We start from the raw sequence: 26,108 nt of genomic DNA on the forward strand, positions 1-26,108 counted from the left end.
AACAAACGCAAAGAGTGTTTGAAGTATAGCACTCAATGAAAGAATGTAAATTAGGTAAGCAAATAAACAGCAACTGCAAGAAAAATTTCCTAAAGCTCTGACAGGCGTTGTTCAAATCGGATTTCCAAATAGAAAAGCTTTTATGCAGGAGGACCTATAGAGAGTTCACTTTGTCAACTCTCGGGGACGGTCACAAAATTAAATTTGACTTCTGATGTCTTGTTGAACTTACCAAATGCTTTCATGCATACGTCATCTGGAAAAAGCAAAAAATATAGCAAGGACTTATTTGATATTAACACGAAATGAACCACAGAAAAATAAAATTTACCGAAATAAATTTAAAATAGTCTGTGATAAATGTTTCTATCACTATGGGAAGGAAATAGTTCTATCGCTAAACCATATCTGAAATTTGAATAAATATAATATATATGTGTATGTATTATTGATTTGATACTTTTTTAAAGTTTGTAGATATATATAGCGTAGTTTGTTTTAATACAAAACATAAACATGGTGAGTTGGGCTGATGCATCTGAAAATGAAAAGACAAGCTGGGCAGATCAAGTAGAAGAGGAAGAAACTGTGGAGTTCAGCAAAGAAGGGGATTTACCTCCCAGTTCACAAAAGATTGTTGGCAATATTAAAACTGTAATAGAGTACAAATATAACGACGATGACAAGAAGGTTAAGGTGTGTAATGTTTGGCATCCTTTCTATATTTAATATAAGTTAATCTAGACAGTACAAAAACTCCTTACTCATTGGTAATTGGTGAAAAATTGAAGTGTAGCCCTTTAACATACCATTCACCTTCAAAGTTAGGGGCAATTGCTAAAAGAAGCTGATCCTAAATCAAGACAAGTTAACAGCAAGTGGTATATTAACAAATAAGAGAAAAAATATTTTTCAATAAAATTCATTGTTTGAACAGTTATAATATATGTATTTGTCGTTAATTAAGAAATAATCACTTGTTTGCGAAGTAGGTCCAGTGTTTCTCTAAGAGAACATTCTTAAAACAAGGGATATTATATATATATATAGACATAGACATGCAGTATATATATATGTTGTGATTGTGAGATTATGCTATATTTCAAAACTGACCCTGCTTGACTTGGGCCAATTTTGCAATATTTTACCTGTCGTCAGAAGAGGATTGTAAATTTTCTGTGTAAGTTTTCGTCTTAAAATTATTAGTTTATTAAACTGGCACCAGTACCAAATTTACTTAGCTTAATTAAAAAGTGTTTTACAAAATGTAGCATTTTAATTTATAAATAAACTTGGTGCTTACTGTGCATTGTCAAGTTTATAATTCTTTTCATAACCATGTTTTCATTAGTTTCCCTTTAAAAATGTTTTTTACTTATTTTTGTTGCACACTTTTTCACTTCAAAAAAATCTAAAGGTTACTTATCACCTCTTTTGTCAATAAAAAGCAATGAAAGCGTTCTAGCAAAACTTGAACATTGAGTTGTACCATATGGATCATAACAAAAGTTCTGGAATACTTTTTTTGAGAATGCTTCATGACAGCAATAAGTTACGCGACTAAGGTCTCCTTTCTTCAATCTATTACTCTTCTTCAAAAACCAATCACATAATGAAACAAAATTTTGCATGATGTTTTGAAACGCCACAAATTCTGCAACAATCCAGAACTTATGTAATTCTGGTGGTTGTGTAAGGATACTATCGGCATTTTTCATCTGGAAACATGTCTTTGAGGAAAGAAGGTGGTTCCCTGTTTCCTATGATGACATTTTTGGTTTCTACTATACTCTATATAGGAATTTTTTTTATCTAGTTTAGCTTTCTTTAACTCTTGCACCCCAGTGTACTTGAACTTAATATGTTTTTTCATCTGTGTTTAGGTTATACGAAAGTATAAAATTGAAACAAAGAAAACTTCAAAGTCTGTAGCTAGAAGAAAGCTTTTAAAAAAATTTGGATTGTCAGTGAATGATTCGTCTGGACCCCAGAGAGCTACTACTATGGTGTCTGAGGTAGATAACAATTTTTTTCTAAGCGCTTTACTGATGTTTGTTCACTTGTGGATACTTTTGTAATGCAAATACTGGTGGTTTTGAAGTTAAGTAATATTTATGTGTTACTATTATGAAGGATAATAAACGAAAATTAAAATACATTATTTGGAAAAGAATACTTGTTTAATATGTATTTCGTTTGGTGACTTGGTCATTGTGGGCATGCTCAGATGATTAAAGATGTCTTTTACTCTGTCTCAGGATGTGCAGATGCAGTTTGTTACGAATCGTGAAGAAGAAATGCTACAAGAGCAGGAGGATCCAACTTTATCAAAATTTAAACATCAATTGCAATATTACATGTTTTTCAAAAATTTCAAAGGGACTGCTCAGAAAGGTTTGTAGAATAAACAACAACGATCAGAGTTCACTCAATTGGGTTTAATCAAACCACAATCAGTGTCTGTCTTTTATTTCAAAATCAAGAAGGATTTATGGTTCTTTTGTGTTCTTTACGAGTTTTTTCACAAGATTATGAATGAAATTTTGACTTAAATTGAGTAACTTTTTTTGCAAGTTGAAGTTTGCTGCCAAATGTGTAGTGATATGTTTCTTTTGGACCCAAGTTATTCTTTAATGGAAACTGAGTTGTAATTGACATCAAACAATATTCACTTAATTTTTATCTTTGAAGATCGGGCAGATGAAGGCGATAAGCCAGAAACTGATGACACGACTACCACTGCGCCTGCTGCTCCAGGAAAATATGTTCCTCCAAGCATGAGAAGTGGAGGCAATACAGCTGGATCTTCCATGCCTATGGGTAGAGGCAACAGAGGTGAGAGACAAATTGTAATCCAGTAGCTTAACTATATATTGCATGGGTTCTCAACCCAAAATTGGTTGTTTAATCTTCGTTGTGGCCCATATTTGGGTCACATTTCTTACATAACTAATCGGTTCTTTTTTTTGATGTAGCATGCTTGAAACTGTTCATATACGTTTCTTATAGTCATGAACCTACAAAGCCATAACCATTGTTAAACAATCCTGGCGTTTTTATTAAGCGTTTTTTGCGTATGTTTTATGAGGAAACATTAAAAAATGTGCCCTTTTTTGAAGAATGGCAGGGCATTCATAAAAGGTTTTGCTCACTCATGCAGGTTTGGTGTGTATATATGTCATTATTACGTATCATTAGTATTTTATATTTTACTTGCTACATATCATGTATTATGATTTGTGTGATTTAGTGCTGAAAACTAAGTTGCATTTTCTGAGTGTTTGGGGAATTGCGATTAATTACAATCCATTAATTTGTAATATGGTACAGCAAAAGGTTGGTTTGCGAGCACTAAAAATGAAAAATTGGGTTGCGTTAAAAAAGCTTGAGGACCCCTGATGTATTGTTTAATATTTCTTGGTATGTTTTGCCATATTTTCAAATATGACCTATCTTAGCAGTGCTATCTAAGTGCTGCTGCAAAGCTGCGAAGTTAGCAATATTTTTGTGGACATGTTGAAATGACAAAACTCCCCTCCTAGGTTGCAAGTATTGCTTGAAAATGTGAAAACTAAATTGTTTCAGATGTGTGTGAACTTTACCATTGCGTAAACCTTTATTTTTGCAGACGAACAAGCTACCATTCGAGTTACCAATCTTTCAGAAGAAACCAAGGAATCTGATTTGCAGGAGTTGTTTAAACCATTTGGGCCTATTCAACGAATTTATCTTGCTAAAGACAAGCATACCCAACAGTCTAAGGTAAAATATGGTTTTACAACATACGTTTTTTCTGGTTTCAGAAGAATTTCTGCAATTTTACAAGTAGCGATTATATGTATATCTTGTTAAACATTGTATTTTTTAATGTAACATTGTTCATTGGATTTCTTTGCCTGTTGGCTTATGTTCTATCCTTTACAAAACTCTGCATTCAACTTGAATTTGTGTCTTATACTACACAAAAGTTGAACCCCATCATAGAGCATGCACATGTACTTCCGACTTTTCAAGTGCGTTTGTTATTAAAGTGCAGTGCTGTAATGAAGTCGTTTTTTTCTGATTCGAGTCAGGTGGAGTCTATTTGATTTGTGACTCGAGTCAAGTCAATTTAAGCTGTGACTCAAGTGACATAAGTCAATGCATTTATATTAAGAAATTTGATGATGTCACACAATGCCTTACGGTAAATTTGTTATTATAACGCCATGGCTGTCTGCAAATTAATCTGGTTGATTTTTTTTTCAGAGAAGTGTATGTTTTAGAAAAGCATTCGATTTTTTCCTAAAGCGCCATTTTTGGTCCTCTAGACTCTAGAGTGTCATAACGTGTCTTGATTAATTTAGGACTCTCCAGTCAAGTCAGTTCATTTAGGATATTTGACTAGAGACTAGTCGAGTTATGAGAAAATATGACTCAAATAGAGTCAAGTCAGTGACTGGAGTTATTACAACACTGTTAAACTGGCAAGCCTCATTCCTCTTAGTTTTCCATCTATCAGAAGCTTTTTAGTCATTTGTTTTCATGTGTGTGCTTGCCTAAGGGTTTGCCTTTAAGACTATGTCATCTGGTTAGCTATTATCATAACTAAAAGTATTCAACATTTGTACTTGTTTTTAATAGGGATTTGCATTCATAAATTTTTACAATCGAGATGATGCAGCCAAAGCTATCAAGTCTGTTTGCGGTTTTGGATATGACCATCTCATTCTTAATGTGGAATGGGCCAAGTAAGTGCGCAGAAATGGTAGAATGTTTGAGCACATTGATTCAGTGTTGCTAAACTTAGGAAGGATTTTGTCTGCATTACTTTTTCAGGCCTTCCACCCCAGCAGGAACAAGCTGAAAATGAATTAATTTAGGCTTGAGCAGCGGTGTCGGAAAATTGGATCATGGGAGTTTCCTGAGAATGGAAAAGATTGATACACTCCATTTCTAACTCCTGTTTATTTTGTAACAGATAAAGTCTAATAAAGTGGCAGTGGTTTTTTCGTCTATTTTTTAAAGAAAGGTAAAAACGAAAATGATCTTTACCAAAAATGACACAATAACATATGACTCATTTATTTAAAAGTTTGGCATGTATGTCACTTCGGCCTGGCCAAGTATATCCAAACACCTAAAAAACTGGAATCCCGCTGTCTGACACTAAACTGCTGGAACGAATTCCTTCCCATAAATTTTTACCCTGTGAATCCGGAAACCAAGGTTTCCGACATGACATTTTAAAAACGAATGTCCTAAATCAATAGAAAAACACTCCCTAATCCGGATACGACGAGTGTTTCTGCTACATATTTACACGTAAAATTATCATATTCGTCACACTTCAGTGTTTGTTTTAGGCGCAATCATTGACCAGTTTTCTAATTTCAGTTACTTCAATAAGAGCTTTTGACAAAATTGTGTTTTCAATACAGTTGGTTTTTGCGTTTCAATCTAGCGAAGCCCAAAATGCACGCTATTCCCTACAACAAAAAACTGCGTTTTTTTAAGTTAACAGTTTGTCCAAGTCGACAATTTTTCTGTTCGATTTGAGTTGTCGACTGAAGCGGGTTCTGCTTTAATCAGCTCATTGTAACGCTCTGTAAAGAATTTCACTGACACTATATGGCACAATAATGGCTTTTGTTTTATGTTCATTACATTGACACCTTCTTTTTCATATATAAACAAAAGACGGAATTACATTGTATTTTGAAATATTTTAATCGTAAAAAAACAAAACCCAAATTTTAGATTCTGCTAGGATTTTGCTGCTTGATAACTAGGTTTTGGTTTGACGTTGCAGTTGATGTATCAGTATGTGACAACGTACATGCAAATATAGTGGTTAATCATGCAGCAACGGTTTATTGACAGTAGAACTGTTACTCAAGATGGGACTCATTGTCCCGGCTTGGAAACTAGCGTTAAGCATCAATTGGTGTTGAGGCTGATTTATTTTTATAACTTTTGACTTAGTTTAGATAATGTTTGTATTCGTAACAGATTTCATACATGCGTGTTCTTCTCTGGTAGCACAGAAACCAAACATAGTTAAAAGCAAATTCCACCTTGTATTACCTGCGATCTGGTAAAAAAAAACAGTAAACCTCTTAACCGACTCAAGCGTAAACCAAATGATTGCAAATGTCGAAACGCCTCGACTTACGCGTTTAAATAGCAAAACGCAGCGAAGTAATCTGTAAAGTGTAAAAGAACGTCAGTACGCATTAATTAATGAATAAGAATAATGAATACAAGTCGATCAGATGTTCGGCAGAATCTCTTGTATTTTAGAAAGCCATAAACTTGAACGTAATACTCCACAATCGAATCACAATGCGCAACCAAGAAAGCACATGGCGGTAGAATGGCCAACATAGAAATCTTAACAAGCACTTTATACCTATCAACACACGGTAACTGCGGTAAAAACAAAAAGGCTTTACCAGTTTATGTACAGTCGTCTGTGACATTCCTATGCTGAAAATAAACATTTCCATATTACTACTAATCACTTACCTATGAAGACGTAGCCTATTCCATTCAACCCGCGTTAGCTAGCCTACTATATCTAATATAGTCATCAGGCATATTGTTTTCACAATGTGACGTCATTATAGGAGGCCAAATTTGCAATATAATTTTGGCAATAACTGTTTAACCAACGATATAAAGAACTTATATCGTTGGTTTAACCACTACATGTATTATTTGAAATTCTTTCATCAGTACATTTACTGACAACTACTCTTTGTGACTTTAGGCGAATTAGTTTGTGGACTTACCCCTCACTTTATATTGCAGCACGGTTGTCTATTGTTTCGAACGGTGAAAGTAAGACGTTCGTAGGCCTTCCCGTATGGTAGCCTACCACATATCTTGAGTCAAAAAGGAAAATATCCTACAGCCTTCTTTGAATATATTATATTTGGCATATACTTTTGAAGAATTGTGTTATTAGTATTGTGTTATTTTTTTCTTCTATTGTTTTTTTGTTCGGTTTGACATGACCCAGCAGGGTCAAGGACATGACCCGGCAGGCCGGGTTACTATTCGCAGAATAGTGATCCGGCTGGGTGATGGAAGCAACAATTCTCGAGTTAGTGTTCTTCCACACTGCCTAAAATGAGAAAATCGCAAATATTTTGCTTTTATGTATACAAAAACGCAGTTTATATGGAAGCATTAATCGGAAGCATTACCTGATAATCGCAAACAAGAAAATGTGATGAACGAAAAAGGAATGAAGACGTTAAATAAAATGCCTATGGCATCCTAAATTGCGTTCATGAGGAGAGGAATGGGCCTAATGGCACTTCCGTTAAATACACTGGTGGTACGGGGCCTTTTTTGTTTTTCAATTGAAATTGTGTCGGCCACGGTGCCACCACGCGGTGATTCTGTCGTTTGGACATAGCACTCCAAATTGCGTCCTCGCTGATTTAAGTGATTTTCGTGATACTTTCTTGATATATATATATATTGTGCGTACTTTTTGTTCGGGCAGACGAGATCAACTATATAAGTTGGGTTTGTTCAACTAGGCTACGCTTGGGACAGCTCGTGCTCACTGGGAAGAAACGCAACCTTCCTTACTTTCATCTGGAGCCCACAACGTTCCGAGCGCCGAATTGGTGACCCCGTTAAGCCCTGTGTACAACGGTTTCTGCAACGAACTTTCTCTTGCCTTTGTCGCCACCGTTTCCTTCTCAGGAAGAATGCAACAGCTACAAAACCGTTTTTTTCCGGGAACATTTTCGATAGGTTTGTCATGCCTACAGGCAGGCAGGATCCTTGGGAGTAGCATACAGTTCCATAAGAATATGTTTTTCAAGTAGGCTACGTTCGGGACAACCCGTACTCACTGGGAAGAAACATAACCTTCCTTACTCTTCATCTGGAGCCCATAACTTTCCGCAACATAAAACATACTATCTGGTTAAAAAGATAGTTAGAACAAAATCAGCCAGTAGGCACAAATTTCTTTTGAGTCTACAGTATCTAAACCGGTTATTTTTAAAAGCAATCGTTGATCTTCAATTTATTTTATGTGTCAAAGTGATTAAACAAATTTTCATTTGAATTATGCTGAACACAGGCATTCAATTCAGCAAAATCGGTGACTCAGGATACACGGTTAGATATCGCCACTCAGAACTTGAGTTAGGTTTTGGATCTCCATTCTGGCACTGTTATTGTTGCGCCACCCCATTCGTCTACTTTCCCCCCATTAAAATGGTCCAGAGTACGGGAATTTTTTCCCATTGTAATGGTTGAAAGTATGCATTTCTTACCCTAGACTCCTAGAGTAAAATATATGCTTTTGGAATGGGGAGAATTTTACTTCGGCACAAGTATGGTTTTTGAACCCAATTCGTCTATTTCTCCGCCCATTAAAATGGACCTGCTTTCAAGAATGGGGTTTCCCACAAACTATATTTTGGCCGAAGTAAACATCTCCCCATTCCAAATGCATATTTCTTACTCTAGGGTAAGAAAGGCATACTTCCTGCCATTCAAATGGGAAAATATTACCGCATTTCCACCATAGATATCGTATAAAACACTAGATCGCTCAACTCGCCTCTGGAATTGAAGCCAAATTGAAACTTTGCGAATCCGCCATTAAGGGACCCAGTCAGTCAGTCCCAACAGTGGTGCTGAATTGTGATGGAGTTGTATCGACAATTGTCTTGTCTCCAGTACGGTATATTTGTAAAAATAGCCTAGTTGTAACGTTATACAGAACTTATACGGGCTAGGACTCTTTATATATCGTAGGATACGCCGATGCCGTATGTAGCCTGGACTACCGTATATTTTGAAAATTCATAGCTTTAGCACGATATTATTTTAGAGATAGGCTACTGGAATAATCGGAGATAGGCATTGATACAGTACCTTCGTACATTACTTTGTAATACCATGTTCCGAATCCCAGACAGGAATGTGTTACATTGTAAGCTATGCCGTCAATACCGGATTAATTTTTTCTTTTAGTCGTCTCAACAGCTAGGCTAGTCGCCATCGGTACTTTTATAGTGATAGTTTCAAGATTTTGAGAGATTTATGCCTAGGCTAGTTTTGGTGCTATGCCAGTACTTTCAAAGTCAAAGTATTGACTGCCCACATCTGGAAATATGTTCAGTTAACTGTAGTCTATAGGCCTAGTTTTCTATTGTGCCACACTTTAACTACAAATAAGAATCTGATTTGTTGGACCCTATTGTAAAACGTGTAAAATTTGGTAAAAAAGGACATAAACATTTAGCCAAATTTATTTACATGTACAATTTTACAAAACAAAAGAGATAAAACAAAACCATTCACTAATCACTACTACATACATTACTATGTCAATGACTGACATTTGAAATTAAACAGTAACGAGTCATCCACTTGTCATTATTGATGGCTGAATAGTACAAGTTTGTTAAACTTTTTTCTTATCTTTTTGCAGGTAATTTCTTCATTGTACTCTTTTCCAAGGTGGTAAAGTCGAATTTTGCAGTATGCTTTTGAAACTAACTTTATAAGGTCAAAGATATGGTTGTTGGTGACACTTGTGTCTAACATATGATATTGAAGATTGCAGAATGCTAAGGATAGGTTGATATTAGCCAGAACAGATGTTGCAATACCTTCTGATACTCCTTTTTCTAAACCGACATAACAAATTCAAGGTATATTTGATACTGTATATAATCTTCTATATTTTTTGTAATTATGCAACTAAGCTGTGTTTACATATATATCAGATAAATATAATAATCATCAGATAAATATAAATTATTTTGCTACATTTTACCTTGGGAAAGTTTTCCTCTTGTAGTTTTAAGAAGACGTTGAAACTGTTTTTCAGTTTCCTCGCAAACTACTACTACACTTTCGGAAGGTTTAAATAATTTGCCTTTATCTTTCATTTGCAGGAAGTCAGACACTGGAAAATTGGTTGTTGAACCAAGAGCTTGACTACAGTGACTGCACAAAATTTGCTTATCAACCATTTTGCTAACATAGCCAGCTATATATGAAATGGCAGCTTTTTTGTATTCAGACAAACCAAGAATGTTTGGAATTTCACTGAGGCTATGATCTTCGTCGACTTCTAGATCCCGTCCAAGTAGGTCATATTTTCTTATAATATGAGCACCTGATTCTGTCAGCTGAGGGTTACTAGTTGAAGCACCATTGAATATATGCAAAATTTCAATTGGTAACTTTTGTTCACAGTTACCCACTCCACCTTTGATATCACTTCTTAGAAGTAAGCGCTTATAAGCTGCTGTAAACTGCTGGGTTGTCGGGTTGTTGTTGAAACCTCCTGCTGATCTTATGGCTCCAAAAAACAACTCAAGGTGGTCTTGGCTAAGCTTGTAAGTTAAGATATATCTTAGTGGAGATTGATTTTGCCCAACTAAATCTTCAAACAACCCTTTTATACTTCTTATTGCCATCAAGAATCCCAGAAAGCCTGTTTTCCGTCTTGTTTTAAGCATTTGTACCCCAGCAGTGTCCTTCAACTTGATAATGTAATCAAAAGAAAAATCAAGAAATGGCCTCCAGCTGGACTCATTGCTTCTTTTCAAAGGTGATTTGAATCCTTTAGCACATGGATTTCTGGAATTGCATATATCAAATAAGCGATCAAAAATACGTAAAAACCTAACAGTTGCCGCCGAACTTTGGAACTGTTGTAGTTTCAATGTGTTGCTGCAGTACTCAATGGCATCAGCTACACTTGCACTTATTGCTTGAGCTGCCAAGTTAACCTTCATTTTTTGTTGTTTCCAGTTTATATGGGCCAACTTAAGTTTGTTTGCAAGGCGTAACCCTTCTTCTTTTTGAAGTTTCTGCAGCTGAACCAAGTATTCCCATTTCACTTTCTTTCCTTCAAAATCTACAAGTATGCCACCTTCACCAAAGGTATTGCGTATAAGTTTAAGCATATGGCACACATCTAACAACATATATATTTTGGAATTTTCATCTGCAGGATGGTTAAAATAAGTTTGGAAGTTATCTATGTCTAAAGACAAACCAAGTTCATTCATCATAGCAAGATGACTGGAAGGACCATCACATGTCACAGAAGAAACTACTACTCCTATATCATGGAGCCGCCCAATACAAACATTTACAAGGTTAGCTTTCTCTTTACCAGTCAGACTGTCAGTAAAAAAATAGCCACAAGGAATTTTCCATGAATTGTTTAACGAAACAACCATTAGCACTAAAGCATCTTTTGCAACAGGTGAGGAATCATCTGCTGGCATTTCCACACCAATATCAACAAAACCGCGGAAACGATGGCCATCCCAAGAAACATGCTTCTTAATGGCCATTTCATCCAGCATTAAAGCACAAATTACCTGCTTGTTTTTCTTCTTTTCTTCTTCAACTCTGGCTGAAAGTACTCTGAATGCAGGTTCTGTAAAACCAGGTTCAGCCGACACTTTGGTGTACCATTTTCTAATGGTTGATTGTGCTGGCAAAGCTAAGTTGAAGGTTTTTCTGACATACTCATATGCCTTGGAAGAGTAAAACTGAAGGGTTAGTGCAAATGCCTTCAATTCCGTGGAATACTTGCAACCTTTAGAGGAATGCAGTTGTTTTGCTGCTTTTTTCATGACATGCAATGGCACACCTGTAAATGATGCCTTCAACACTTCTTCACAATTTGAAGATAGGAGTTGATTTTTATACAAACATTGAATTAAAGTTTTCATTGAAACTATTTTCTGTTTAAATCTGCGTGACTTTTGCTAACTGAGTTTTAAATTTTTTCGAATTGCTGCAATTTGTTTTCTTCGTGACTGGATTTTCGTATTCAATTTAGTGGGTGAATTGCTTATGCTGTATGTATGGTCAGACTTTACTTTATCCCAGGAGCTTCTTTCAACAAGGCAATCACTTGTTTTATCTTTACTACCGGAACTGCATTGTGACTGCAAACCAGTTTTCATATTTCGTGTATATGGTTTCTTCCTTTCATGACCAGCCTGCAGTGAATCAATTCAAAGTTATACTGCCAGTATATATATTAGTATATTATATCAGTGTCTGTATACTTGCCAGTATATTATAGCCAATAATTTCCAATAATTATTAAAATAACTGTCTTAATAATAATAAAATAACTTATTAACTGCCAATAATTACTGGAATTTATAACCTTACTTTTTTGAGATGCTGTGGAAATTTCTTAAAACGAGTTGGTACAGCACCATCTTTAAGCCTGTTTCGTTGCCCTGTTCTATCAAAATATTTCTCAAGAAAATGGTCTGAGCAAATTTTTGAGTGTTTGCTGGGAATCCAACAATCTCTACGCATTGCCACAAGCCATTCTTTCTTTCGGTCTGAGTCTGATGGAAATCTATTGTACATATACTTGGTACTATAAATATATGTTTTAATAAAAATATGTTATCGAATGTAGCTGTGACTGTTCGGGTGCACTTTTAGCTGAGGTAAGTTATTGGTTGAACGCCATGCCAATACACAACAGCTGCAATGTTAATGAGATGGTCAGAACTTACAGCTCATTAAATTGAACGACTGGTGCAAAGACACGATTAATTAATAATTCCTGTTGCACAAAAACACCTGCCTGTACTACTACACTATTGCTCTTTGCAACTAACCTGTAGCCTATATACCTGGCATATAAAGGCTGTGGTTACCGCACCGCTGTAGTTGTTTAACATCTGCAGGTTTTAAAGTTTCATATGGGGGCCATTTTGCTGCTTGTGGTCTTGTTTTAGCAAGGTATAACAACATTAGCACCACTCTTTTCGAGGAATTTCCTGTCAATGGGCCACTGAGATATTTAATAAATAGACGACTTTGGAAAAAAATTGATCACTTATCAACTTCTATGTTAGTAGTAAGAGAGTAGTTACTTTTGGCGTGCATTATTGGTGATGGTTATGGTGAAGAATGGAGTTAGTCAGCTTGAAAAGGCACAATACAGCCAATATGCCTCTAAGAAGCATGAAGTTGAATAAGAGATACAGTTAGACTATAGACCGTATACATATAGACATAAGTAGCATATTTAACACCTTAAGCAATGAGAAAAGAGCTTTCAGTTACAGGACTTTATGTCAGTGCCAGTAGGCTAGGCTACGCTACAGTTTACATACAGTACTGGTATTAACGTTAAACCAAGAAAAACATTAGTTGTAGGTAATTATTATTATACACAAAAAATGCTTACGCATGGAAGGTTCTTGGATGACAAATTTTCTTTCTTGTCTCATCATCCGAACTCCCTTCACTGGCACTTCTGTCCATTAACTTATCGCTTACTGTAGCGCAATTAACTCTCTTTTTCCTTTTTCCACAACCGTAAGCACAGCATTGAGTTCCCCTTTTATCCATGTTTTATATAGATTACAAATTGACGAAGAAATCTCACAATTTAACGTTGGACCTAACAGCTTAAAAGCCTTATAAAATCGTGTTCAAAGCCCAGCTTGGGTCCCTTACTGTTCCCGCCAAATCTGTTCAATTGGCTTCATTTTTGGTTGGTCGAAAACTATAAGATGAGCGATCTAGTGTTTTATAGGATATCTATGATTTCCACCCATTTCAATGGGCGGAAAGCAGACGAATCGGGTGGTTGCGCGTGTATGATTAACGTATAAGTGTTACGCCGTATGTGTGAAAACACATTTTATTATAATTGCAATTTTTTCAAATTTCTCCTACGTTAACCAAAATTAATAACACCGGGTGGTTTGTAAATTATATATCTGCCGAGCATATTCCCTTACGCGCCTTATACTTTTGACATAACTTAATGGCGCTCCACCTCTTACCTTATTTATAGGGAAATCCCCTTTTGAATCTGGTGTCTTGCACGTGGGCTTGTGCGTGGTCAGTGATCGGTCTATGAATGTGAATTGGCTTGGATGCCAGATATAGGCTACGGCAAATGGTACTGTTAAGCTTGGTGTCACTAAGTTACGTAGTAGTCAGGGATCTAAAAAAATAGGCTATAATTTGGAAGTACTTCTGACAGTAAATTAATGTATAGCCTAGACATGTGCAGAAATGCACTCAGGCCTAAACATTTGGGCTAAATTTGTGTTGCATGATAGGCTCGCGATCGTCAAGAAGTGAAAAAATTTTCCTAGATTTGAAGACAAATATTATGATAACATAGACTTGCTACTACAGCACTGCTCACTCCCATAGTGGAAATTGTGGCAGTAGTTCAGTGGCACTGCACTATCAAATGTAAGTTTTTTTGTGCATTGGACAGCGTAATTTTCTAAGACTAGTGTGGACCAGTAGGCAACAAAAAGTGTGCACCGGTATGCGCGAGTGTGCAACAAATATTGCTGTTTGGGAATTACTTAGCTTACAAAGTAGCTTTTTTGACCCATTTTATGTACCAGATAGCCTAACGATGTTGTCTAATGTTGCCACAACGCTTTCTTTCTTTACGGGAGTGGCACCCTCATGCCGAACTGCAGCTTCAGCCAGATTTTCCTGTTTTGGGTGCGCCAAACAACCAATAATGAAAAGTGCGGTGTGTAGAAATGGTCAGAAGATGTATGGCGGATTTTTTTATATGAAAATTTTGGACGTTCATATATATTTTTAAGCATACAGATCTTTTAAATAAAATATCTTGATTTAATATCTTTGTTGGTGTAAACCATTTTCACTGCTGGTGTAAATCTTCTGTGGACAAAGTTTGCCAATTCCACTTTGGTTTCTGCAGTCTGGCCCTAATCCACGATTGGCACGAGATTCATCAACGTGCGGTCGTGCACACCAAACTTTGTTTTATTAATGCTAGTTTATAATACACGAACAAAAAGGCACTCCAGATTGAAAAGTTTGCTGTTTTTAGCTGATAAATCCCCTGTGCAACAAGATGAAAAAATGACCTCTATAAATCCAGAAAGAATGCTGCACGTTTTGTGCATAATTTGCAGAGTTTTTCCGCATAACTTTGTTTAAATTAACGCTAAGGTAAAACGTTTTGTGCACGTTGACAAAACTTGTGCGAGCAAGTGCCACACCGACTACTATGAGTAGCACCCTGACTAACTGGTAGCAGCTAACGCTTGCACTGCAGAATACTGTTGTTTTCCGCTAAATCTTGGGTGCGCGAAACAAAAATAACCAGTATGGTGCGCAAAAAGGCTCAGACACAATGAAAGTGCACAATTACACTGTAACTTATTCAGAGTCTGTAAATCAATTTAAAAATGAATGCACAGAAGTGTTGACCAAATCTTTGAAAGTCATTGATTCCGGTCTTCTACTAGAAAGTTTGTATGATGGACGCATAAGTATCATAAGTACACTCGAGTTATGCCGGGAAAGAAAGATTGTGTCAGTGTGGCAAAAAATGCTTACAAGCAAAAATGTTTTATTCTTTGTAACTTAAAAGGACTTTATTTTGAATTTCAAGAACAACATTTAGATATCAAAATTGATTTTTCTAAATTCTAAATTGTTTTACAGATGATCAACCAATTACTTTACTAAATAATGTGAAGCAGTTTTTTTAAAATGGCCGATTTAAATATACTTGTATCCCTAAATCAATATTTTAAAGATGTTATTAATATGGTTCCAGTTGAAGCATACTCCACCAGTAAAGTGGATGGTATTAGCACAGGTAAATTATTTAATTGTTGGATACTGATTAGATTAAGTCGCCAACCTTTAGCGACCTTTACCATAGATCTGGTGTCATAGAATCTATTGTGTGATTGAGATGTTTTTAAGGTATTTGGTGGAGTGAGAAGCAGCATTAGCTGTTATCAGATTGACAGAACTTGATTATTTGGTTATAAAGTATTGCGGTTTCAGATAATAAGCCAGGGAAAGGGTTAATGTTTCACATAAAATGATATCGAACATAGGCTATTAGAAGTTTGTTTAATCAAAACTGTAACTGTTTACTACTTATCCTTTTATTTATAGAAATTTAATCATGATCACGTTACATATTTATTATTGTTTTGTTGAAAAAATTTAGCTTATGTTAGCATTTTAAAAAACATAAATCAACTTACAAATAAGTTTGCACGTACAATAACAGTTCCAATTGCATGTATGTAGTCACTTTTCGCAACTTTTACTTTGAAATTGAGCGAGAATATAACTGTTGCCTACTCAGAAATGTATTTAGCGGAGAGAGGGCATAAGGCCATGGTCTCTTCACATATTTTTTATAACTTCATTTCTTTTTGTTCATCACATTTCCTTATTTGTGACCACGTATCGATAATAATCAAAAAACAGTATAATATATATAGGTGGTTATATGGCATTTAAAAATTGTTCATCACGAATGGAAAGCTATTGTAGACTTATGTATAAACATGAGAATATGTTTCATTTAAATGTGTTCTAACCTAGTTTTTGAGGCATAAAATTTTAAAATTTTTGGGCTACGCACATCTTGGGAAAAGCAGACAAACGCAGAAATTGTAGAACAAGCTTTAAAAACGACTGGCTTCCCCTTCACCGCAATCCTAAAAATATGCCACTGATGCTGGGGTGTATGATTTTTTGAAGGTGAAAATAGGGCCGTCTAGGATAAAAAAGTTCATGAAACACAAGTATATGCTTGGTACTATGACACTTTATCGAACGACACTTAATCGAACCGACAGTTGATCAAACCGACAGTTGATCGAACGACAATTAATCGAACGACAAACTTTGACAATAGCTTCAAGCAAGATTTATGATATCACACTGATGAATTATATTATAGGTGTAACATCTTAAGCCTCGGTGTCATTTTAAGCCTCGGATCTTAATTGCGTGTTTCTCAAACATTGAGACAATAAGCCATTGTGATGTGCGGTCTTTGTAATGGTGTGCATTAACACTAGAACGGCCGGAAAACAAGTTTACCTCCAACAGCCGGTGGTGTCGAAAACGACACCATCCTAAAAAATGTACTTTTTGATTAAATTTATGGAAAATCTCAAAACTAAATACATCCGTAATGAATCTAGCATGTATTTTGCTTGTTCAGTTGAAACAAAAACTAACATAGCTACAGGAAATCAATCTTTTATGACGTTGTCAGATTTGTAAGGAACGAAAAAAAAACAACATTTATGATTTAAAAAAAAAAACGCTATTCTGATGGTAGGTATCTTAACAAAGCGTAAACTATTGTAGATAAATCTGATATGATTCCTACACACAATATGATAAGTCTTTAGAGTTTACAGCAGGACGCATGTTGATCAATTTACGTCGTGCAGTTTTGCATTCTGTAAGCGTCCAGTTGCTGTTACCACACACTTCGCAAGTTGGCCTTCTGCAGTGACTGCAAATTGTAACTGTATTATTTTTGCAACGTTGTCCCGCACATTTCCTTCGCTTTCCAGATGGTCTTTTCTGTGCTGGGTTCACTTCTCTCTGGACCACTTGCTTTCGCTTCACCACGTAATCATCCCTCAACTTCTCCATAAGCTGGAGTACGAAGCTTCGTCGGTTGATTTTGCTACCGGAACTTTTTCTGTAAAGAATCCAGAAATTTAGCGCTGCTATGTCCAGTAGGTTTGTCCAAACAGCCAAAGGCCATCGTCTACTTGCTGCATGGGTTGTGTATTTTCTTGCCATTTGGTCGAAAACGTCCACGCCTACCTTGTTTTGGTTGTACAATTGTATAACCGCAGGTTTCTTTTTTTCTGTTGCACCAGTGCTTGGGCTGTTGTGCATTGTCGATAAAACGTTAACATTTTTCTTTTGTTTGCACTGGTAATTCACAAGCATACAGTTTTTCGGTATATTGCTGAAGAATTGTTAGAAAACTTTTCTTCCTCTCCGTTGGTTATCTCTTTTGGAAGTCCTTTGCTGTTAGGTGGAACCGTTCCCACAATTGTCATATTTCTTTGGTTTAGCAAACCAGCAAGATGCACACTAGTAAAAAAGTTATCTGTAGTGATGTTGTATCCGCTATTTCTATCCAAGTGTCTGGTAAGTCTCATCACAATATCTTCGGCAAGAGGTCTGCCATTTCGCTGATCTTTTTCCAGAGCGCCGAGGTATGGTAAGATTTTACTAACGTATTTGAAGCTCACCTCAGCTAGTACCCAAAACTTCATCCCAAATTAATCGGTTTGTTTGGCATGAAAACAATGAAAGGACGTTCTTCATCGGAAACAACTGCTCATCCACTGTTAAAATCCAATCCGGCCTGTAGTTTCTTATGCAATTAGAGACCAATGCTTCGATAGGCTCACGAATGTGTATAAATTTATCGGCCAACAATCTCTGACTTCGGCAATTTTTGTTATCAAATCTAATATATCTTTTTACTTCTACAAAGTCAGCTCATGACATAGTTTCCCTGAAGATAGGAGGGCCGAACTTTTCACTCTACAAAAAGTCGATAGAGTGGCTGTTACCGTAAATCCCTCTTGCGTGCTATAAGGAAATGAAGGCTTCCAGCTTTTCCATGGGAAAAAGGAAATTGGGCTTAATTCTGGTAGTTTCTCTTATTGTATGTGTTTTTATGGGGATCATGGGCCGTTGAAGGTATAACAGGTTGTAAAAAATTAACCGAAAGTCAAATTTCGGTAAATGTTACTTAGCCATACTCCTTTAAGAAAGTTAGGAAGCTACTGAAAATTTTATACCGCTGCAACTTTATTTGCTAAAAAAAAAAGGACATCAAAATCCAAAAAGTGTCGATTTCGACACCTCGGCCGTTCTAGTGTAAATGAATTGTGATGTATATATCATAAAGTTGACGGTTTATATTTTATATCTATATTTTATATTTATATCATAAAGTTGACGATTTATATTTTATATTTGTATCATAAAGTTGACGATTTCGCATGGCGGGCCGGCCGCCATGAAATCGTCCGGCCCGAAACATATTGACTTTTAACAGTGCATATCGTCAGTTGTTTCGTTAATTGTGGTTCTTTTAACCCTATCCTAACCAGGCTCGCGAGTTTACTAAAAAACTAGGTGTGGCCGACCCCGCACACACATTTTCAATTGTTAATTACTAGAAAACTATACGTCGTAGACTGATCAGATTTTTACAGGTTAGTAGAAAAATCATCTGGCTTCCTGTATACATCATAATTGTAAAACTAAAAAAAGTGAATTTAGTGTAAATTAGGTATTTCTAAAAGTGACACATTTCTAGAAATTCTTCTTGTTACGCCGCGCCCCCGCTGTGCGGAAAACCAGCTGACCGCGAGAAGAGAACGAAAGAGAATAGTTGTCAAGTTATTGGTGCATAAATGAGTAATACGCTTCAATGCGGAGAGAGAGCACAATTATATAAATATCACAATATCTCAAAAATTACAAAATCCAGCTTTATCAAACAAACATGGACAGATAGCTGAACATTTTTATGAAAAGTCACCAAATTTCAATTTTCTACAGCAAACAATGCAACTATACGCCACGTTTTGCTATGACTGTGTGCAGGAGAAGCAAGGCCTAGTTAGAACCTACCCTGAATTTTGGCTTGCAACGAGATCTAGGTTATGACTGCCTACAGTCTTAATTTGAACAAAATCCATGTACTCAGTTTTCTATAACAACTGCCTAAACTTTACAACAAGTTTTTAGCTTAAAATTTTTGGACAAATACTCCAACATACCAAAAGTTTAAACCCACACAAAATTGTTGTATTCCTGTAGTTCTTTTAACAGTCGATTCGATCAACTGTCGGTTTGATCAACTGTCGGTTTGATCAATTGTCGGTTCGATTAATTGTCGGTTCGATCAGCTGTCGTTCGATAAAGTGTCGTTCGATAAAGTGTCGTTCGATTAACTGTCTTTCGATTAACTGTCCCGTCACGATATGCCTTATAAGAATGTCATATCAGCTAATGTGGCCCGCAGGCTGTAGTTAGCCCACCCCTTACCTGGATAAAAGGTTTGTTATTATTTGAGTATGGTATCTCAACAAATTTTATAAATTTTTTTCTTATTAATTTCATGTACCTTCAGAAGAAACACTGACATCTAGTGGTCGCAAAGCTTCAGTAAAGCGTAGGAAATTAAATCCTAACTATCTGAATAGAAATGATGAAAAGCTGGATGAAGATAGCGATGAAGGTACGGTACTTAAAGTTTAATACACTCATCACTTGTTATTTTTTGTATTGTTAATGCAAGCAAAATCTTGTTAACTCTAATTCAAAACTCAATTGAACTTTACTGGTTGTAGTAAGTACCCTTTTATTTTTTAAGTGGATACCTTTGGGCATACTGACTCTGTAAAAATGGGTCTCCATCAAAAAAGTTGGTTGTTCAACTCTGGCAAACAAAGCTTAATCTGCCGACAGATGCTATCAGACAATCCAATGTTTTTAACTTTATGGTTTCATAGAAACTCTGTTTTTCCAACTCCAATTGTGTGGTCACAATTAGGGATGTGCCGCGAGGAAGATTATTCGGGTTCGTGCGAACCCGAATATCATGAAGGTCGTCACGAACGAATCTATTCGTATTAGAACCAAACAATAAAATTTCCTCCAAAAGTTGTCAAGTCTTGCTTCTAAAATGACGTAATCGATAAACAAATCGCTTTCTTTTGAAAAATGGTGTTTAAAAAACGATCGAAAAAGCAAAATCGTCAGGAAAACGACCTTCACTGTAAGTACTGCTGACTCAAGTTTAACATTGTCGGGAAACTAGATCATCATTTTTAACAAAAGTCAGTAAATTTATAAGTAATATTGTATTCGGGTTCGCCATTGTTGGTATTCGTGTTCGCCCGAATCTTCCATAAAGACGATATTCGGCGAATCTATTCGGGTTTGGGTTCGTATCGGCCCATCCCTTGTCACAATTGCCAGAGTCTTTCCCGTGAATACATTTTTATTACTCATGAGTCATGATCTCTTTTATTACTCATTTTGTGAGCATGGTTTGGTCTGGCACAAATCAAGCCTTGAACAATGGCTTATTCAGACATCTGTCATATCAGAAGCTCATTATGTCATGATGTCATGAAGGCCGATCATTAAAAATAACAGTGAGTGCCCAGTGTGCAAACTTACAGCTTAATGTTGGATACCCAAAACAAAATTTGGTTGCCTTGGCACCTAGACAGCTCTTACCCTGCTAGTTTCAACAAATTTAAATTAAAATGCATTTAAACAATTGCGATACTTATGTTGATGTTGTCTGAACCATGTTAACCAAATTTTAAAGTAATATAAGAAAGAGGATATAGTTAAGCACTCTTAAGGTTAACTTTACGTTTTTCGACACCAGCGAAGATTTAGTGTACTGTGAAAATTTCAGCTTGCGAATGAGCTTATGCTTGAGAATGCCCGATACTTATGTTGAATCTCTAACACCATTTTGGTTTACTTTGATTTTTTGGTTCCTGAGCACAAATAACATATTGCAGTGCAAACCACACGGCTGGGCATTGCTCATTTAAAAATAGTGGTGCTCACGCTTTTCGATGATAAATCGAGTGCTGCTTCCAGTGAAGCTCTGGCTTAAATATGTTAATATACCCACACTCTTGAAAAATATGAGCATGCTTGCGCTCATGTAATCTCTGAAAGTGCACTGAGTCTCTTGGTTGAGGATAACAAGGATTCCGATGATTGTTGGCCAGATGCTCCATGACAGTGAGCTTACACATAGTTTTGTGCCCAATGATCGGCTGCCCTATTGCCCAAGGTGGGATTTTAACAGTGCTTGAGTGCCATGACATCCAAAATCTTGGGCATTCAGAGTTAATTTATATGGTTGCTCGCTGGACATTCATTGTTTTTATGATGATTTTCATATTCAGTACTTTACCACGCAATGGGTTAGTCACATTGCCAATGTTTGGATAATGTCATTGTTTTAAGTTTTCTCTCTGCTAGACCATGCTTTGCTCAAGGCATAAAGAAAAGGGATTAATTTAACATCTTTAGAGGAAACTGCACCAGTTGACCATTGAAGATTTAAGGACTTTCATGCAACTTTAGATGCATATAAAAAATGCTCTTTTTTCTGTCTGCAAGATAAAACTAAGTTGAAGTTTCACATCAGCTGCATGCAAATATGTCCCAGTTAGACAGAAAATTGTGATAATGGTCCAAATGGTATCTAACTTTATTCTAGCAAGTGCTAGCCTTATGAATGTTTAGAGTTTAAAGAACGCAATACAAAAGATAAAATTATGTACAGTCAGACCCTGTTAATCTCAACCCCGGAGAACTAAAATCCTCGCTATTCAATGTAAAATTGTTAGGAACCGATTTCTTTTCTTGTATTTTACGTCTTTACCCATAAACCTCACTGTACAATTCCAACATGACAATTTACCTTGTAACAACTATGCTGATCCAATAATAAAAAAACGCTTATTTAGATTGCGACAAGTGTTGAATATTTGTGCCCTCAGTTGCATGCATCAAAAGTGTACTTCACGTCACCGTTCTTTTCTGCTTTTTTTCTTCAATTCGTTGATTATATTTGGGAATCCTGTAATTTATTGCAGGAAATGTTAGAACTGGAACTAATTGTGTGATGTGTAAAGGACAGTGTTTCATTTCTTTACTTTTGACATCAGCTTCTTTAAATCGGAAATTTCATGTCATCCCATCCCAATTAGTTTTTGATTAAGACGAGCTCTGCTTCCGCTCGTAGTGCTCTGTAAAGAGCTACTTTGTAATATTATTATGAATTCGCTAATCCGAATACTTCTTTGAGTTAAGCTATAAAAAGAAAATAATGAAATAAGCAGAACCTTACTCCTATAGGTTTTGGTTTGTTGCACAGAGTGTTAGTTGTTATCTGTTGACTATAAATCTTTGTGGTCTCCAAAAGAGAAATTTATATCATTGTAATAAAAGACAAGCTTTTTTCAAACAGGAATCACTAGGAAATTAGGAGTCACTAAAAAATTTAAACGATATTGTTTTTGGACTATGGTATTTATTATTGGCATCAGTGATGCTTTGCCCAAGTACAAAAGGCGGGTTTTTAACCACCTGCTGAATGTTTTGCTAAGATGCTCTGGGGTGGCACACTTTGCTTCGGATATTTGCGCATAGTAGAAATATTTTATTTTACTAGACAGAAGGATTGCCAAAAGTGGCTGATTTTACCCCAACTATCGAGTAAATTTAGCTACAAATCAGACGTTTTGGGTCAAACAGGGATTGGGCACATATATCATATGAATATGCATAGCCTGGTTATCACATGTCAACTATATCTACTGCTAATTTGGTAGGCCTATGGTAAGGTGATCTTCGACCCTTGGACTGAAGAAAGTCTTTGCACGACTTAAACCCAGCGATGATTCCTCATCGCTCGATCCCCGGTTACTGAACTAGCTTTTGTGCAAGTTCCAATTGCCACACATTTTTTTTTAGAATTTTTTTGTAGTATGGTATTGTCCAAATTTAGAACTGTCCACCAGATCCTCTCAATTTTATGTAAATACATTTAATGTAAGTTCCATAGATTTAAAGTTTATGTCATGTTATGTTTAATGCAAGAATTGTTTTTATTTTCACAGATAAGTTAAGTAAGAAAGCAGAATCTTCATTTCAAAGCAATAATGTGAGCAATTCTATCACTGAACTTCAAGAAAGGTAATTTCATATCAGTATTACTGCTTTGGCTTACAAAATGATGTTAATAAAAAGAGGAAACTTCAAACAGAATATGTGGACTTGCATTTGCTTTTCCTAAAATTTTGATTGCATGCATTTTGGTAACATTGTTTACAGATTAAAAGTGAAAATTGCTGACATTAAAAAAAATCGCCAAGCTAAAGGTGACGATTCTGGTTCACCTGCTCAGTTAACTAAAAGAAGGAAAAAACAACAGCCAAAAGAAAAGAAAGCATTTAAGGTATGGATAAATTCTGAAAATATCTGCATTTTTTATTCATCACTTAATGCTTGCTTTGTAATTGATGATAATAATCAAAGGTAGTTTTTTTGATTTATGTTGTTACATTTTATGTTTGTTGATTTATTTATGTTGTTATGTTCCTTATGAGGTTACACTTTTGTTAAAGTCCGGTGCATTTTACTAGTTTGGCAGCATGTCAGTAACAAATTGAGCTAGGATAGAGTGTCAAACATTGTGTTCACCAGGTCAATCAAGTACCAAGATGTCGCCCAACTTGTAAAATGCATCTCTGCGAAAACTTTAACAAACGAATGTAACCTCGGAATATTGTCACTAATCGAAAGGTTTCAAATGTTTTCATTTTGCTTACCCCAAAATATCACCCAGGGAAAACCCAGGCTATTTTAAATCTAAAAATAGTGAAAAAATGAAGTATACTAATTGCTTTCAGTTGACCACACTGTGAGATATCAGCATTACCTCTTTCGCATTTTAGCACTGGATCTGAATATGAGTGCCATCTTACGTTGTAGCTCTATCTCTTAATATTATTTTTTTACGTTTTATGTTGAATTAGACGATAGTTAGGGTTTTGAAGACTTTTGTTTAAGGTTACATTTTATTAAAGGTTAATACTCGTTGTACTAGCCATTAGACATTTGCAGTAAACACATTTGGAAAAATTTATTTTGTTAAAAAACTCTCTTCCTTTGGGATAATATTTCATAACTTTTAGCATTTCTTTTAACTTTGCAAAATCTCCTGTGAGGCTTCTGCTATGGATCAAACTTTGTTGATTGTGTGGCCATGCCTACTTGAATTTGTCTGAATTTGTTTATTCCTGCCACCAGAACCATATCATCATTTACAATATAAACCGTTTTGTTTTTTTATGTTTAAAAATAATTGTTTATGTTTATTGTTTGCTTTTTTATAGAAAATGAATGGAAAATTTGCGGGACATGTTGTTGAAAGATCAAAAACAGAAACTGACAGTCCTGCTTCTTTCAACAAACAACAGAGGTCTGACAATATTATCAACAGGGATGGAAAAGTGGTGTACAGCAAATTCGATTTTGGAAGAATGGTTGGCTGCGTGGATAAAACTGAAGCAACGCCAAAATATTTAAAGAAACATTTGTCAGGCAGCAAAAATTACAAAGTACTGTTGAACAAAGCTGTGAAAGACAAACAAAAAATAGAAGAACTGAAGGCAACCAACCCAGAAAAAGCGTTGCATCTGGTTAATAAAGTTTCATGGGAAAAAGCTGCAGCCAAAGCTGAAGGAATAAAACTCAAGGATGACCCTGAGCTGCTGAAAAAGACGTTAAAGCGGAAACAATCAATTAAGCGACAGAGTGCTAAAAAGTGGAAAGAAAGAGTGAACAAAATGGAAGAAAACATGAAAAAGCAACAGGACAAACGAAATAAAAACATTGACATGAAAAAGGCACATAAAAAAGAATTCAAAAAGAAAAAACGGAAACTTACTCCCGGGTTTTAAATCCTAAATGAAAATGTGCACTTACATTTTTAAAAAGAACTAAGCATGGCTCCTAGAAAATGGAAGATTGTTTTTAGTGAAATGCCTGCAAAAACTGCGCTATGGTTCTGTATCCATGTAAATGTAATTTTTTGGGGTATAGAATTCTTTGCTGATGTATTCTACTAAAACAATGTCAGTCAAAGTTTTATTGCAGTTTTCCTCATAAAGTGTATTTGTGGGTAATTTTGTAATGGTGGGTGTGTGCATTGCCAACACATTTAACTTATGTTCCCATTTGTACTCTTGAAATGTATGCAAGATGCAATTGAAAAAAGATCCCAACATTACATAGATTTTAGGTGCTATGACCTAAACAAAGATAGATGAAATCTTAATCGAAAAATTACATAAATCCATACCGTGCAATTAAAAACACATCTGTACAGCTGACGCAATTTAGTGAATTTTAATTAATAGGCTACTAATTTAAAACTAGTCCCAACTTAAAATTATCCACACACACGAGAACTACGAACAAATTCTTATTACTACGATTATACGTCGTATGTAGTGAGGTTATTCCTTTGTAGATATGTTTACGTAGTCCGCCGAGAACAAAGAATGCGGAGTAGAACTTGGTGAGGAACGATAAGTTGCAGGGTTTGACATAACTGCTGTATACAGTATATGTATCTCAAAAGTCGATACATAAGAATATCTTTGGATTGTACGATATTTCTTCGAGATATATACGGAGGCGTTTGCGTCAAAAATCAGTATTTCTAGGAC

General features: G+C 35.7%; 2 protein-coding genes across 2 annotated transcripts; both read left to right on the top strand.

Moving 5' to 3' along the window:
* Positions 1-451: 451 nt before the first annotated feature.
* Positions 452-4,988, top strand: LOC143469576 (eukaryotic translation initiation factor 3 subunit G-like). Its single transcript, XM_076967324.1, has 7 exons — positions 452-696; positions 1,884-2,015; positions 2,259-2,394; positions 2,692-2,835; positions 3,629-3,762; positions 4,624-4,730; positions 4,819-4,988. The coding sequence occupies exons 1-7, from the start codon at positions 517-519 to the stop codon at positions 4,844-4,846; spliced, it is 861 nt and encodes a 286-aa protein (XP_076823439.1). The 5' UTR covers positions 452-516; the 3' UTR covers positions 4,847-4,988.
* Positions 4,989-15,478: 10,490 nt separating this feature from the next.
* LOC143469696 (uncharacterized) lies at positions 15,479-25,769 on the top strand. Its single transcript, XM_076967480.1, has 5 exons — positions 15,479-15,631; positions 19,964-20,071; positions 23,493-23,568; positions 23,707-23,830; positions 24,771-25,769. The coding sequence occupies exons 1-5, from the start codon at positions 15,523-15,525 to the stop codon at positions 25,335-25,337; spliced, it is 984 nt and encodes a 327-aa protein (XP_076823595.1). The 5' UTR covers positions 15,479-15,522; the 3' UTR covers positions 25,338-25,769.
* Positions 25,770-26,108: the final 339 nt, after the last annotated feature.

Source organism: Clavelina lepadiformis, chromosome 8 (genome assembly GCF_947623445.1).
Source record: "Clavelina lepadiformis chromosome 8, kaClaLepa1.1, whole genome shotgun sequence".
NCBI lineage: Eukaryota > Metazoa > Chordata > Ascidiacea > Aplousobranchia > Clavelinidae > Clavelina > Clavelina lepadiformis.

What these genes read in the sequence shown, in the direction of transcription:
- LOC143469696 (XM_076967480.1), top strand. Translation starts at nt 15,523, where the DNA reads ATGGCCGATTTAAATATACTTGTATCCCTAAATCAATATTTTAAAGAT. An exon ending in AGTGGATGGTATTAGCACAG is followed by an intron (nt 15,632 to 19,963) that starts GTAAATTATTTA and finishes ATGTACCTTCAG; the next exon opens with AAGAAACACTGACATCTAGT. An exon ending in GGATGAAGATAGCGATGAAG is followed by an intron (nt 20,072 to 23,492) that starts GTACGGTACTTA and finishes TTATTTTCACAG; the next exon opens with ATAAGTTAAGTAAGAAAGCA.
- LOC143469576 (XM_076967324.1), top strand. Translation starts at nt 517, where the DNA reads ATGGTGAGTTGGGCTGATGCATCTGAAAATGAAAAGACAAGCTGGGCA. An exon ending in TATGGGTAGAGGCAACAGAG is followed by an intron (nt 2,836 to 3,628) that starts GTGAGAGACAAA and finishes TTATTTTTGCAG; the next exon opens with ACGAACAAGCTACCATTCGA. An exon ending in AGCATACCCAACAGTCTAAG is followed by an intron (nt 3,763 to 4,623) that starts GTAAAATATGGT and finishes TGTTTTTAATAG; the next exon opens with GGATTTGCATTCATAAATTT.